Genomic DNA, 15,766 nt, shown 5'->3' on the forward strand with positions numbered 1-15,766 from the left:
CAGGAGCAAGCTGCGTGGCGACGATGGCGCTGACTTGCGTCCACAGCCTGAGGTATTGGACAACAGCGTCAACGCTGAGTTCGCCGCAGATGTCTCTATCCCTGGAGTTGCCGAGAAGGCCATCATGGAATGTGCGGCTGGATCAAACTGCAGGTCGAATTAGACGACAGTGATCAAGGGCGATGACCTCCGCAGTCAGCCCATTAATCCAGGCGTCTTCCCAGAAGAGGACAGAAGAACCACTTCCCACGACAATCCTGACAGATGCATTGAAGAGCGCCAGAGAGTTTTGCCCCAGGTGAAGTTTGAGGCCACTCCAAGGTCGTGATCCGTCAGTTTTGCGTAGCCAAGCCCATCGAGCCAGCAAGGCAATGTTCGCTCGACGAATGTCGAGAAGCCCGAGACCACCTAACTCCTTGGGTTGACACACAAGTCGCCAAGCCACCGAACATCATCCTGATTGAGCGTCCGCAGAACCTGCCGAGAAGAAGCTACGGCGCAGTTTGTCCACTACCTTGAAGAACTGATGAGGACATCCCATCTCTTGATACAACCGCTGTATCTACAGCCACACAAATACAAGGACCAATCACTCGAGCTCGTGCCAAACAACTTAACTATCAGGTACTTTCGTTTCTTGGAACTATTCCTCACATACATGAGAATATGCCTAAATCAGATATGTTTGTTACTCTTAGGAATGATGGACCTAGCATGGATGAGGAGGACAAGCATTGGAGCATGATCACACATGGAGGAGATGGAAGCAAACATGTGAGGATTCAAGAGGACGCCCCAAGTGGAGATTTCAGAACATTAAAGCCACCATAATGAAGCAACGATGCTTGGACGAATTATACAAGTTACCCCATCATAAAATTCATCCAAAGAGTTATTTGTGGTGCTGCGTCACCTTATTTAATGGGACAGGCCCATGTATTTTCGGATTAGGTATTTTAGGGGATTTTAAGAGGCCATATAAGTGGAGGAAGACTCATTTAGGGATGTTTTTGGCAACCCTAGCTGGTTGGACGAAAATCCCTTGACTTCCCCCATATATATCCCTCTGTAGCCATCATTAGAACTTGGATTTTGATTAGATTAAAAGTTAGTCAATTGCTGCAACTTCGTGTACTTCTTTTGAGGCCAACGCCTAGAACAAGACCGACTATTCGGAATCCCACCATTATCAATCAAGCTTTCATCTCTATTCGCAATATTCTGATTGCATCTTTAGTTCTTACTTGTTCTCGATTTCAGCTAGGAATTAAGACCCTTGTTGGTCATGCTGATCGTGCTCCCGCAAGATCACCGACTCCCGGAGATTGTCCTAGCGATTGCATTGGCGCACGAGCTTTGCACGTGTAGTCGGATCGTCAAGCACGAACTCCACCAACAAATCGAATTATCCTCGTCTCATCGAAAGATCGGCCACCTTTGCCCTATCAAGTGGTATCAGATTTCAGGTTGTTTGGTGAGATTTTACAGTTTTTCTAGTGTAGATTGCATCGCCTTCATACCTAAAACCCACGAAAAAGCCAAAAATATATTAGGTTTAGATCATCCGTCCCATAGCCCCTGCCAAGCCTTTGCATGATCTTTTCAGTTTTTGCTTTGTGAGTCTTTGTCTGCAATCATCGTGTCGCGTGCTGGTCTTAGCGCCTAGAGTCGTTAGAGTTTCAAGTTCTGGTCATAGTAGTCGCGTCACCGCCGCCCCATCTCCGCTTGCAGTCCTCGCCATATCACCGCCACCATATACTTCCGCCACATCTGCCATCAACTCTTTGTTGTGCCTCTTTTCTTCCCATCATAGTAGGGTCTTTCTTGATCTTCGTTTCAGAGTTTTTTCGGGTTTTAGATCCGTTTTCTTGGTCAATTTCGCGTTTTCCGTCGGAATCCTGATAGCAGTCTAGCTGCAAAAAAAAAAAAAAAATTGGGCGCCCGACCATAGAGATCTCTGTGGTCTAGCGCCAAGGTAGATTCCGCGAGCGAAAAAAAAAATTCTGGTCGCCCGACCATAGAGACCTCTGTGCCCTTAGAATACAACCATATTTAATTATCTTAGTATAAATATGATCACCAGTGTACCCAAAATCTTTATCAACTGTTCGTTGGACTAGAGATAAGGTGCACTTATCTGACATGAGTGTAGCATGTACAATCATCTATCATATCTGATTGCATCTGTTAAACCTACGTGGAGAAAGTTGCTACACAAGGTCTTGGTGACATGATTACCAAACACTTTATTTGAAATGCTGAAAAGAAAGAATCGATCAGAGTTACACAAAGTGTTCAAACTTTCAGGATTTTCCCACGATTATTTTATCGCCTCACAATTTCCTGCTGTTCGTGACGAATTTTTAAACCTAAAAAATATATTACTGATCCTGGTTTACCGGGATCGTGCGCCAAGGCGCACCATAAATCTAGTAACACATAAGAACTCAAATCCATCTCCCAAATTATAAAGAGAACAAGCAATTCAACTTAGCACAATTTCTCACGGTGGGAACCAAGCACCAACCACGCGCGGACACCTCCCGAGCAACCAGAGCTCACCAAAACAGCGGGAGCTCACCGGCGGCTGTGGGGATTTTTTTGGGGAAGAGAGGTCTCGAGGAGAGAGGGAGGGAGAGTGTGGGCCTACAAAGCGGCAGGGTAACCGACCAAAATTCTTACACCAACGTATTTTACACGGAGAAAAATAATCCAACCACACGCTGACAGTTAGGACCCACGGTGGAAACCAAACACCAACCACGCACGGACACCTCCTAAGCAACCACAGCTCGCCAACACACCAACCACGCACGGACACCTCCTAAGCAATCACAGCTCGCCAAAACACTAGGGCAGTGTTTGGTTGCACGGAATTGGGGCTCGGAATTGGAATTGAGGTCCAAAAAGGCCAATTCGGCTGTTTGGTTGCGCTTGGAATTGGGCCGTGGAATTCGGAGGCTAATTCCGAGGTCCAGCCCCGCTAGTGTAATTTTCTGCCCCGCCAATTCAGAGGTCCAGACCTCTGAATTGACTCGGGCCACCCGCCGCCACCCGCCAGCACCTGCCGCCCACCGCCACCCACAACCGCCCGCCCGCCGCCCGCCGCCACCTCCCGCCGCCCGCCGCCGCTGGGCCACCCGCCACCGCCCACCGCCGTCGCCCGCCGCCACCCACCATCGCTCGCCGCCCCCGCCACCCACCACCGCCGTCGTCCGCCGCCACCCACCACCGCTCGCCGCCGCCCGCAGCCGCTGGGCCACCCGCCGCCCGCCGCCGCCCGCCACCCGCCGCCGCCGCCCGGGTCTTTTGATATGTTATTATGTGAAAAATAAATATCATTCTAATATATATGTGTATATTTCTTTCATATTATAAATATTTATATTTTGTTAAAGTTAAAAAACATTCAATTCCACACAATGTGCATCCAAACAGGTTTTAGAATTCCATTGGTCTTTTGATTCTGCAAACGAATACCATGCGCATCCAAACAGGTTTTATGGTATTCCATTGAAATCGTTGATTTGGTTTTCCATTGCCAATTGAATTCAGAGTTGAATTCTATGCAACCAAACACTACCTAGGAGTTTAGTGCTCTTTAGGCCTTGTTTGGTTGTCCGGTTTTCAAGTGAATCTGAGTGTTTTATCCCGGCCTAATCCAATACCCCCAGAAACACTCGGCGAATTGTTTGTCAGCCCGGTTTTGGTTGGGTTGAAACTCGCCGAAGCCCAGAATCCACGTCGGGCAGAGGTGGATCTGAGACGCTCCAAGTACCTCGCGTTTTTTACTCGCCTCAGAACAGGACGCGTTGCAACTTGCAACTCGCATCGCTTCTTCTCTGCTGCTAACACCAACTTTTTTTTTTGACATGGTAATAGGACTTCCATTAACCAGAGTGCTCAGCAGATTCGCTGGCCACTAAGACAGATACAAAAGCTGGTGCCTCATCAGCCCAGCCAACACACTCGTCCTCCATCTTGGAACCCAGCTGGGCACAAGAGTGGGCAACCTTATTACAAACACGACGACAGAACACAAAACTAGACAATTGAAAAGAAGCAACACATCTACTCCTTGCTTCACGCAGTAACACACCAATCTCAGCAAGATCATGGCTGTTAGAATTAAGGGCGCTCACCAACACTTGGCAGTCTGATTCAAAGATAATCCTGTGCAGGCCAAGAGCTTCGGCTCCCTCAACAGCAGCGACACAGGCCTCCGCTTCAGCTTGGAGGGCACTGCGCAGGTGTCTCAGTTTCCCTGCAGCTGCAGCAACAAATTCTCCATTCTCATCTCTTACCACAAAACCCTAGGCTCCGCTACGCGTCGGCTCCCAGAAAGCCGCATCAAAATTGATCTTCACCTGGCCAGGACCCGGGCGTTTCCAGACATCACACAACGGAGATGCCTCCCTATGAACACCCTCGCTGAAATTTGCAGGCAGCCGGGTTACAGTTTGGAACTCGATCGCATGCTTTTGGATTGTATGACACATTTGCCCCGCCGATTTGCCCAATTCTCCCGCGTTCAACTTATTCCGGTTAGTCCACCAGTCCCAGAGAAGGATACATATCAGCAACTTCCTCTCATTTGGCAGGCCCAGCATCATCTCCATCATACACATCGCATTAGGAGCCGCCACACATTGCAGCCGAATGTCCTCCAACAGGAGTTCCCGCCAAACTTGCTTTACCGACTTACATTTGAGAAACAAGTGACCTCCATCTTCATCCATTCTAAAGCACACCGGACATCGTGTGTCAAGATCCACCTTCTTCCTTTTGATGTTCAGTTTCGTTGGCAGACTATTATGGCATAGTCTCCAAAGGAAAATACGAACCTTCCCGGGTAATTTTAGATTCCAAATATTATTCCAGAGAGGTGGACGAACAGCCGATGAACCCGAAGCATCCTTGCACAGCTTTTTCTCCTTAAGGGAAACTCCTAGATGGTAGGCTGACTTAACAGAGAAAACACCTTTTTTATCAAAATGCCACGCCACAGTATCCTCCATGCCGTGTCGAATAGGGATTGACAGGATATCTCTAGCATCAGCCGCACAGAAAATATTGCCAATGGTGTCCTCATCCCACTGTCCGGTACAAGGATCAATCAGATCACATACCCGCAGTTCTTCCTCGATTTCATCTGGAGTGCATAACCTCCTCGTTTGGCCTCTAGGTATCCATGGATCATGGAAGACGTCAATATCCTGGCCCGTACCTACTCGCCACACAATCCCTTCCTTCAAAAGCTCCAAGCCCTTCAAGATGCTCCTCCAGGTATAGGACATGCCCGATTTCGCATCTGCATGCAGAATAGACGTATTTGGGAAATACATTGCTTTGAGCACTATGCAGCACAGGGAGTCCGGATTTTGAAGCAGTCTCCAACTCTGTCTAGCAAGCATGGCCATATTGAAAACGTGCAAATCTCTAAAACCCATACCACCATCTTGCTTCGACTTTGTCATATTGTCCCAGCCTATCCAATGACAACGTTGCTTCTCATCTTGTTGACTCCACCAATATCTACATATCATAGAACTGATTTCATCACATAGTGACTTCGTCAAGTCAAAACATGACATTGCATATGTAGGAATTGCTTGCGCAACGGCTTTTATCATAATCTCCTTCCCAGCTTTTGACAGTAGTCTCTCCTTCCAACCCTGTATTCTCTGCCAAATCCTCTCCTTCAAATATTCAAACTCCTTACTCTTCGATGCTCCCAAGTGGACCGGTAGACCAAGGTAGCGCTCATTAAAGGATTCACGAGGGATACCAAGGACTCCCAGAACTTCTTGCTTTGCTCTTCGATTTGTTCCCTTACTAAACATAGCTGAGGATTTATCCTTATTTATCATCTGGCCCGACTGAGATTCATAAAGGGCAAGGATTTGTTGTAACTTTGTGGCATTGCTAGCATTTGCCTTCATCACTATCAGCGAGTCATCTGCAAAGAACAAGTGGTTAATTTTCGGAGCTCCCTGGCATAATTGGACCCCCTGCAGAGAACCATCCTCCTCCGCTGCTCTAAGCAAAGCTGACAACCCCTCCGCACACAGAGTGAATAAGTATGGAGACATAGGGTCTCCCTGCCTGAGACCCCTCTCAGGCGTGAACGGTTCTTGAAGATTCCTATTCACCTTCACACAGTAGGAAACTGACCGAACACACTTCATGACCAGATTAATCCATGCAACCCCAAACCCCATCTTCTCCATAATCCTCTCCAGAAAACTCCACTCAACTCTATCATATGCTTTACTCATGTCCAACTTCACCGCCACCAAACCATCTCGCCCTCCCTTCCTCCTATGCATCATATGTGTGATTTCATAAGCAAGAAGGACATTATCAGTTATCAACCGTCCTGGTACAAAAGCCGATTGTGTCGGAGAAATGATATGTGGTAAAACCACTTTAAGCCGGTTTGCCAACACTTTGGAGATCAATTTGTATAAAACATTGCACAGACTTATTGGCCGAAATTGTGTGATCCTCTCAGGATTTGTAACCTTCGGAATGAGAACTATGGTGGTCTCATTCCAGCCCATAGGCATGTTGCCGCCATTTAGCACCGCCAGAACTTCCTCCTGGACTTTTGGACCAACCATATGCCAAAATTTCTTGTAAAAAACAGCCGGCATCCCATCTGGTCCCGGTGCTTTGAGATCACCAATTGATTCCAGGGCTTCCTTAACTTCAGCCCCTGTGAATTCCCTAATGAGCAGATCATTCATGCCTAAAGTAACTGAGTTATTGACATATTGTAGGAGATCATCATTTGAGGGGCCGGCAGAAGACATGAACAAACTTTTGTAGTGGTTAGTTATAAAATTTCCTATCTCCTCTTCTCCCTCCACTACTCCTCCTCCCTCCCTCTTCAACTTTTTAATAACATTTGTTCTCCTCCTCTCCGAAGCAACCGCATGGAAATAGGAAGTATTACGATCACCATAAAGTAACCAGTTTGCATGTGCCCTTTGTTTCCAAAATGTATTATGTTGATCCTCAAGACGACTCAACTTAAACCGCAGGACGTGTTCCTGATCGACTCCCTCCTGAGTGATAGGTCCTCTGCGACATCTCTCCAAGTCCCTCTTGGCCATTTTGATGCGCTTCTTTAACTGCCCCAGAACCTCCTTGTCCCATCTCCACAACTTCCTTCCCACTTCCGCAACAGCAGCACCCACCGTGACCCCCTCTTCTGCAAAAGCAGAATTCCAAGCATCCTCCACAACCTGGGCACACCCTTCCTCATGTAACCACGAAGCCTCAAAACGAAACATAGGCGCCGAATTTTGGTTACCCATCGGCTGAGCTTCAATATTCATCTCAGCAATCACTGGTCTATGGTCGGAATGGCGAGGGTCACCATTTATAATTCTATAAAGAGGGAACATGCAGCGCCACCCCACATTTGCTACCGCCCGATCGAGGCGCTCCCGTGTGTACCCTCCCGCAACATGCCAATTGTTTCTCCAGGTGAAAGCATCACCCACAAAGCCCAAGTCAGCCAAGTCTGCATCCTCCAAAGCTTTCCTAAAGGCATCCATACAACCTGGGGCCCGAGCCGGCCCTCCCTCCTTCTCATGTGAAAACAAAATTTCATTAAAATCCCCCATGCACAGCCAAGGAAGATCTGATTGCCCACTTAAAGTGCGAATGAGCTTCCAAGTGTTCTCCTTCATGCCTGGTTTTGACTCCCCATAAACCCCTGTAAAACGCCATTTGTTGCCTGACTCGCCCACCACATCCACATCGATATGGTACCTTCCCTTCCACCGAAGCTGTACATCGACACCTTTGCGAGCAAACAACGCCAAGCCACCACTACGCCCCTTACAGCCCACAGCAAACAACGTTGGCATATTTAGGCTCCAACGAAACCTATCCATCTCCTCTTCTGTCATCTTTGTTTCGCACAAAAAGAGAAGATCGGGCTCTTCCGCCTTCTGAAGATCATGAGGCCCCGAACTGCCGGCTGGTTCCCAAGCCCCCGGTAGTTGCTGGACACAACTTTCATTGCTTCCCGCAGGGCTGAGACGGCAGCCCCGCGTTCAAAAGTGTTCCCTGTACTCCTCCGATCACCTCTGTACCCACCTCCACCCGCCCTTTCTTCACTCCCTCCCCATCTAGCTCCTCTGCCTCCACACGCCCTCTTTTATCCCCCCCCGCCCCCTCGGCCAGGAAAGTACCCTGGACAACCTCATCCCCACTCTTAACCCCTCTCGGCTTCAAGGATCTCCTGAAAGTACCTTTCCCATTCTTACCATCACCTCCCAGACCACCAGTACCTTTGTTCCTCCCTTCCCCAACCGAACTGTTTGCCCCATCTCCGATCGACGTGTGACCCATAGCCGGGCCATGCAAAGAGCACCACGGCACAGCTTGCTCGCGGCTCGTTTCAAAAAAAGTTTTTGTAGCCTCTCGATTGCGTAAGAGAATGATATTAAAGTAGATGATATTGTTACAAGTACCAGCACATGAGCATTATCTCACGAGTTTCAATCAGAATGGTCACATGGACATTATACCGGATCAGCACTGCAGCTTATTATCCGCTCGGAAAATTAATTTCTGGTTGTAGATCTTTTTATTTTTGAACATGTTAGTTTTCAAATCATCCCTGTCCTCCAAATAGATAAATGAGTGAAGAGTATAAATGAGAAAGAGGATTGTGGTGTAACAAAGTGTTTTGGGTGACAAAAGTATTTTCACCCAATCCCCTCAGAAAAATACTCTCAAATACTCTGTGATACACTCGTACCAAACAAGGCCTTAGGCCATGCACTATGTGGAACCGAATCAATAGAAAAAGTGTCAGATATTGAAGTCGCCTCCGTTCAGCTGCTATGTGGAATCGGTTTTGTTTGGGCCCTGCCTGACAACATGCATTCACCTTTTTCTCCATGCAAAGTAACATGCTTCTCCTCTCTCCTCTATGACATATGGGGCAGCTATTGCAAATCCTGACATAACATCAATTTGAACCGAACCAACATGTTGGTTCGCTTCTTTTCTCTGCCACAATGAATCGATTCCCTGTTGTGTATGGAACCGAATCATAGAGCCCATTGAACCGTTTTTGGCACACATAATACATGGTTAAGGATTCCACGAGCTTCCACGTGCGAAACAGCACTGACAACACATCTATCACAAGGATGAAACGTTATGCTAGAAGAGTCTGGTGAGTTTCTTCTTCTTCTTTCTCGGCAAGAATTGGTGCGGATCGGCACAGCTTGCAACTGTTAGCCTAATTTCCAGATCGGCAGACCCCAAGTTGTGCACTACAGAAGAGAGTCCAATGGCGTCACGTCCTACCGTCGTCCTCATCCCGAGATGGGGATCCGGCCACTTCATGTCCGCGCTCGAAGCCGGCAAGAAGCTGCTGGCCACCGGCGATGGCGCCTTCTCCCTGACTGTGCTCGTCATGCACGCACCGACGCAAGAGAAGGCGTCCGAGGTCGAGGGCCACGTGCGCCGCGAGGCGGCTTCGGGTCTCGACATCCGCTTCATCCAGCTCCCCGCCGTCGAGCACCCCACCGACTGGGTCGATCAAGTGGAATTCGTGTTCCGGTACGTCCAGCTCCACGCGCCACACGTTAAGACGGCCATCGACGGCCTGGCTCCGTCGTCCCGGGTGGTCGCCGTCGTCGTCGACTTCTTCTTAACGGCCCTGTTCGACGTGGCCCAGGAGCTCAGCGTGCCGGCGTACGTGTACTTTACCTCCCCCGCCGCGTTCCTCGCGCTCATGCTGCGCCAGAACTACGACACTTTCGAGTACCACGGATGCCGCTTCATGGAAGCTAGGGGCGTCATCGTGAACACCACCGTCGAGCTCGAGGCCTCGGTCCTCTCCGCAATCGCTGACGGCCGATGCGTGCCCGGGCGCCCGGCTCCGGCGCTCCACGCGATCGGCCCCGTGATCTGGTTCGAACCCAAAGACGACGACCAACACCGGCACGAGTGCGTGCGGTGGCTCGACGCCCAGCCGCCAGCGTCAGTGGTGCTCCTCTGCTTCGGAAGCATGGGGTCACACGACGCGGCGCAGGTGAGAGAGATCGCCGCGGGCCTAGAGCGCAGCGGCCACCGCTTCTTGTGGGTGCTGCGAGGCTCACCCGTCGCAGGTACACGTCACCCGACGGACGCGAACCTGGACGAGCTGCTCCCGCAGGGGTTCCTGGAGGCGACGGCGGGGAGGGGGCTGGTGTGGCCGGCGTGGGCGCCGCAGAGGGAGATACTGTCACACGCCGCCGTGGGCGGCTTCGTGACGCACTGCGGCTGGAACTCCGTCCTGGAGAGCCTGTGGTTCGGCGTGCCGATGGTGCCATGGCCGCTGTACGGGGAGCAGCACCTGAATGCGTTCGAGCTCGTGGCGAGCGTGGGCGTGGCGGTCGCGCTGGAGATGGACCGGAAGAAGGGGTTCTTCGTGGAGGCGGCGGAGCTGGAGCGCGCGGTGCGGAGCCTGATGGACGGCGGGTCGGAGGAGGGAAGGAAGGCGAGGGCGAAGGCATCGGAGACGAGCGCCGAGTTCAGGAGGGTCGTCGGGGATGGCGGCTCGTCGTGCACCGCGCTGCAGAGGCTGGTGAGTGAGATTTTGGATTTGCCGGACGGAAGGAGATGACTCGGCAAAAAAATGGATTCTTTTTGTTCAGTTGTGCTATCCGAATCATCCGATGCGCTATTTTGATAAGAACTTCAGGTGTACTTGGCAAGAACAATCACGATTCTCTGTCTGTGTGCAGTGTCAGTCTACAAGTGTTAACTGTGCTGTCGTTTTTACTTGGAGAAATCTTGCCAGAAATGCACTTGTATTGCCACTGTTGATTTCGTTCAGGGGATATACTCTCATATTGCAGCAGGGGATATACTCTGACGCGCATGCAAGCATTTTGCTATCATCCGGCCACTATCTAGCTTTATCTCTCCTCTTATCCCATATTTTCATTGAAATATAAAGTATTATTTGTAATCGGACCGGGGCAATGGTGAGACGCCTTTCTCCTCTCCTTCCCTTCCCCCATTCCCGTCGTCATCATCGCCTGTGCTCGAATCACCCCTCTCATGGCGTCGTAGCCAACCGCGACAACTCTGCTCGCAGTGGCCCCTTCGTCGCCCATGAGTCATCTTCTCCCGGGGTGAAAAGGAATTTGCCTTCTAAGGATGATGGGAGATTTGCTCATGCGCCTCCCATTACCGGTGCCCCCTGCGATCGTGCTACCTCTCAGCGCCTTGTTTCTCCACCGCCATGGCCTGGCAACCTCGATTGTTTTTCCCTAATAGCAAGGAATATTCCATGGCGGGCGCCCATTTTTTCGAGTCTAGAGTCCCCACTTGCCTGTGTTTCGCTCACCCGGCTGATCCTACCCTTAGACCGGTTCCATCTGGCGCTTCCTCGACCTCTAGATCGATCCATGTCCCCGCCATAGATCTAGGGTTGGGGTCAAAGGTGGGTGGATTCGAGGGAGGAAGTGATTGATGAATTTTTTGGACAGCTCTGGGCTATTCCTTCGTCCCCTTCTCGCCCACCTCCCCCTTCTCGCTCATGTCCACCTCTGATTTACTGGATCCGCCGGGATTTGGTTGCCTCTAACCTCTTCTCGATCGCGGATTGCTACCTAGATGCCCCGTCTGAGTTGATTCATCAAGACCCAAAGGTGGTCCGAGCCCCTGGATCCAACTTGATACGTCGCACGACGCACCCTATACTTGATATTACGCAACCCGATGGTTTGGCGACTAACATTTATGGAGGGGAGGACGACGTGGTGTCCCTGATAATTAGTGTCACTCCCATTTCTCTAGGGCAAGGAGGAGGCATGCATCATAACATGCAGGAAAATAAACAAGGTAACTTGCACTTGTTTCACGTGAGAGAGATTGGATGGAGATACTCCTATTTTTCTTGTGGAGACAAAACAGGAAACATATTAATTAGTATGGAGGATTTGTCCAATGAAGATGCATGGTTCAATCGTACTAGGAGGCAAATATTATTTCTGTTTTAATTCCTACCAATAAAAGAACGTGTATGGCAAGGAATGTGTGTACGTAAACAGCTCTGGTTGAAGTCAATTGGATGGGTCCACTTACAGAAGATTGCAAAAGATGGCGTATTGCATTTAAATTAGGAGAGTCCAGATATATTGTGTCTTTTGTTTTTATTTTCTTTGTGATGTTAGGAGGTCGGCTAATATATAATAAAGTCGTTTGCTTGTTGTTCACGCGAGTTTGCATCTGCTAGATTGTAAACCGTGTTAGTTATCACTGTTGCTACTGATCGTCGTGAAATATTGGGCCAAAAACCCTATATAATCTTTCCCTGGTCCGATCCTTCCACCACATGTGCAACAGACAACGCTTGGTCCTCGTCCCCAGTTCTTTGTCCCAAATCACAATCAGTTTTTATTTTTCTTTTTCTTTTTATTTATTTTTGTTATATTTGACATTTGGGATACGTCCGCTCGTTGGGGGCAGTGCGCGACCCAAACGGACCGACGGCTAGGTCCGCATGTCCGCGTGTCCGCGCGGCCACCCAAACGGCCCCATCCGGACTGGCCAACGCGTCTGATTTGGGTCGCCGCGCCAATACATAAGGCAGGACGTGTGGGAGAGGTGGTCGGAGGAGAGGAGGGAGTAGTCCGGCGGCTGTGGGGATTTTTTCGGGGAAGAGAGGTCTCGAGGAGAGAGGGAGGGAGAGTGTGGGCCTACAAAGGGGCAGGGTAACCGACCAAAATTCTTACACCGACGTATAGTACACGGAGAAAAATAATCCAACCACACACTGACAGTTAGGACCTACGGTGGGAACCAAGCACCAACCACGCGCGAACACCTCCCGGGCAACCAGAGCTCACCAAAACACCGGGAGCTCACCGGCGCCCCCATACGGCAGTGCTAGCGCCCCTGCCGGTGCCTATTTGGGGGTCGCCGGTGGAGCCTAAGATCACCCACAACCAATAGGTAAGGCAGGACGTGTGGGGCATGAGGTGGTCGGAGGAGAGGAGGGAGGAGTCCGACGGCTGTGGGGATTTTTTTCAGGAAAGAGAGGTCCCAGAGGAGAGAGGGAGGGAGAGTGTGGGCCTACAAAGTAGCAGGGTAACCGACCAAAATTCCTACACCGACGTATTGTACACAGAGAAAAATAATTCAACCATATACTGACAGTTAGGACCCACGGTAGGAACCAAGCACCAACCACGCGCCGACAACTCCCGAGCAACCACAGCTCGCCAAAACACTGGGAGCTTAGGCTGGTGCCAATGGGGGCGAGAGTGGGGGCGATAGCGCCCGGCGCGGGGCGGGAGAGAGGCGAGAGAGGGGCGAGACGAGAGTGGGAGGCGGCAGTGCTGTCGCCGGGCGGTAGGGGGCGGTACCGCCCGCCTATAGCCCGCATTGGAGGCGAGAGCGGGGCGAGAGCGGGGCGAGAGGGAGACGATAGCGGTGCTAGTGGGAGCGGTAGGGAGACGTTAGGGAGGAGAGAGAAGTGAGAGCTGCCACTATAGCCCGTGCATTGGCATTGTGGGGTGAGAGTGGGGTGAGAGTGGGGTGAGAGTGAGGGAAAAAACTGACGTAGCGGGCGAGAGTGGCGTGGTGCATTGGCACCAGCCTTAGTGCTCTTTAAGGATTCCACGAGCTTTCACGTGCGAAACAGCACTGACAACACATCTATCACAAGGATGAAACGTTATGCTAGAAGAGTCTGGTGAGTTTCTTCTTCTTCTTTCTTGGCAAGAATTGGTGCGGATCGGCACAGCTTGCAACTGTTAGCCTAATTTCCAGATCGGCAGACCCCAAGTTGTGCACTACAGAAGAGAGTCCAATGGCGTCACGCCCTACCGTTGTCCTCATCCCGAGATGGGGATCCGGCCACTTCATGTCCGCGCTCGAAGCCGGCAAGAAGCTGCTGGCCAGCGGCGATGGCGCCTTCTCCCTGACTGTGCTCGTCATGCACGCACCGACGCAAGAGAAGGCATCCGAGGTCGAGGGCCACGTGCGCCGCGAGGCGGCTTCGGGTCTCGACATCCGCTTCATCCAGCTCCCCGCCGTCGAGCACCCCACCGACTGGGTCGATCAAGTGGAATTCGTGTTCCGGTACGTCCAGCTCCACGCGCCACACGTTAAGACGGCCATCGACGGCCTGGCTCCGTCGTCCCGGGTGGTCGCCGTCGTCGTCGACTTCTTCTTAACGGCCCTGTTCGACGTGGCCCAGGAGCTCAGCGTGCCGGCGTACGTGTACTTTACCTCCCCCGCCGCGTTCCTCGCGCTCATGCTGCGCCAGAACTACGACACTTTCGAGTACCACGGATGCCGCTTCATGGAAGCTAGGGGCGTCATCGTGAACACCACCGTGGAGCTCGAGGCCTCAGTCCTCGCCGCAATCGCGGACGGCCGATGCGTGCCCGGGCGCCCCGCTCCGGCGCTCCACGCGATCGGCCCCGTGATCTGGTTCGAACCCAAAGACGACGACCAACGCCAGCACGAGTGCGTGCAGTGGCTCGACGCCCAGCCGTCGGCGTCAGTGGTGCTCCTCTGCTTCGGAAGCATGGGGTCACACGACGCGGCGCAGGTGAGAGAGATCGCCGCGGGCCTAGAGCGTAGCGGCCACCGCTTCCTGTGGGTGCTGCGAGGCTCACCCGTCGCAGGTACGCGGCACCCGACGGACGCGAACCTGGACGAGCTGCTCCCGCAGGGGTTCCTGGAGGCGACGGCGGGGAGGGGGCTGGTCTGGCCGGCGTGGGCGCCGCAGAGGGAGATCCTATCCCACGCCGCCGTGGGCGGCTTCGTGACGCACTGCGGCTGGAACTCCGTCCTGGAGAGCCTGTGGTTCGGCGTGCCGATGGTGCCATGGCCGCTGTACGGGGAGCAGCACCTGAACGCGTTCGAGCTCGTGGCCGGCGTGGGCGTGGCGGTCGCGCTGGATATGGACCGGAAGAAGGGGTTCTTCGTGGAGGCGGCGGAGCTGGAGCGCGCGGTGCGGAGACTGATGGACGGCGCGTCGGAGCAGGGAAGGAAGGCGAGGGCGAAGGCATCGGAGACGAGCGCCGAGTTCAGGAGGGCCGTCGGGGAGGGCGGCTCGTCATGCGCGGCGCTGAAGAGGCTGGTGGTCGAGATTTTGAATTTGCCGGACGGAAGAAAATGACTCGGCAAAAAAAAGGATTCTTTCGATCCGATGCGTTGTCTTGATAAATTTTAGGAGTAATCACATACTCACATAGTATCGCGGCACCTGAACTTCAGGTATACTTGCCATTTGCCAACAACAATGACGATCTCTGTCACTGAGCAGGAGGTCGTCTACAAGTGTTGAACCATGCTGAACTATGACGATCTCTGTCAGTGCACAGGGGTCAGTCTACGACTACAAATGTTGAACTATGCTGTCGTTTCTATTTGGAGAAATCTTGTTCACTTGCTGCACTTTGTCCCAGTTCCATACATGAATAATATGCAACCACTTTGGGCAAGATGCATTATTCATGGGCCATATGTATTTCCTGCAAGTTTTGAGATTAGCCCCAAAAAGAAATGGGATGATCTCCATTGGACATGGAGTGCAAAATTTTAATCGCATTGCATGATTTTACAGCTAGGTTACAAAGTATGTAATGACCTTTGTTAATTCCTTTTGCTTCAACTATTAATACTCCCTCCATTTCAATGAATAAGACTTTTAAATTTTGTCAAAAGTTAACATCTTCTAAGTCCGACCAATTTATAAGCAAAAATACCAATATTTACGATATCTAAA

At 51.4% G+C, this 15,766-nt stretch overlaps 2 protein-coding genes across 2 annotated transcripts; both read left to right on the forward strand.

Annotated features, from left to right (window-relative positions):
• Positions 1–9,319: 9,319 nt before the first annotated feature.
• On the forward strand, positions 9,320–10,817 carry LOC124677595 (anthocyanidin 3-O-glucosyltransferase 2-like). The gene has a single exon (XM_047213571.1). The coding sequence runs from the start codon at positions 9,320–9,322 to the stop codon at positions 10,637–10,639; it is 1,320 nt and encodes a 439-aa protein (XP_047069527.1). The 3' UTR covers positions 10,640–10,817.
• Positions 10,818–13,837: 3,020 nt separating this feature from the next.
• LOC124673651 (anthocyanidin 3-O-glucosyltransferase 2-like) lies at positions 13,838–15,157 on the forward strand. The gene has a single exon (XM_047209691.1). It carries the CDS (start codon positions 13,838–13,840, stop codon positions 15,155–15,157), a length of 1,320 nt encoding a protein of 439 aa, XP_047065647.1.
• Positions 15,158–15,766: the final 609 nt, after the last annotated feature.

Source organism: Lolium rigidum, chromosome 7, assembly GCF_022539505.1.
Source record: "Lolium rigidum isolate FL_2022 chromosome 7, APGP_CSIRO_Lrig_0.1, whole genome shotgun sequence".
NCBI classification, from domain to species: domain Eukaryota; kingdom Viridiplantae; phylum Streptophyta; class Magnoliopsida; order Poales; family Poaceae; genus Lolium; species Lolium rigidum.

What these genes read in the sequence shown, in the direction of transcription:
- LOC124677595 (XM_047213571.1), top strand. Translation starts at nt 9,320, where the DNA reads ATGGCGTCACGTCCTACCGTCGTCCTCATCCCGAGATGGGGATCCGGC.
- LOC124673651 (XM_047209691.1), top strand. Translation starts at nt 13,838, where the DNA reads ATGGCGTCACGCCCTACCGTTGTCCTCATCCCGAGATGGGGATCCGGC.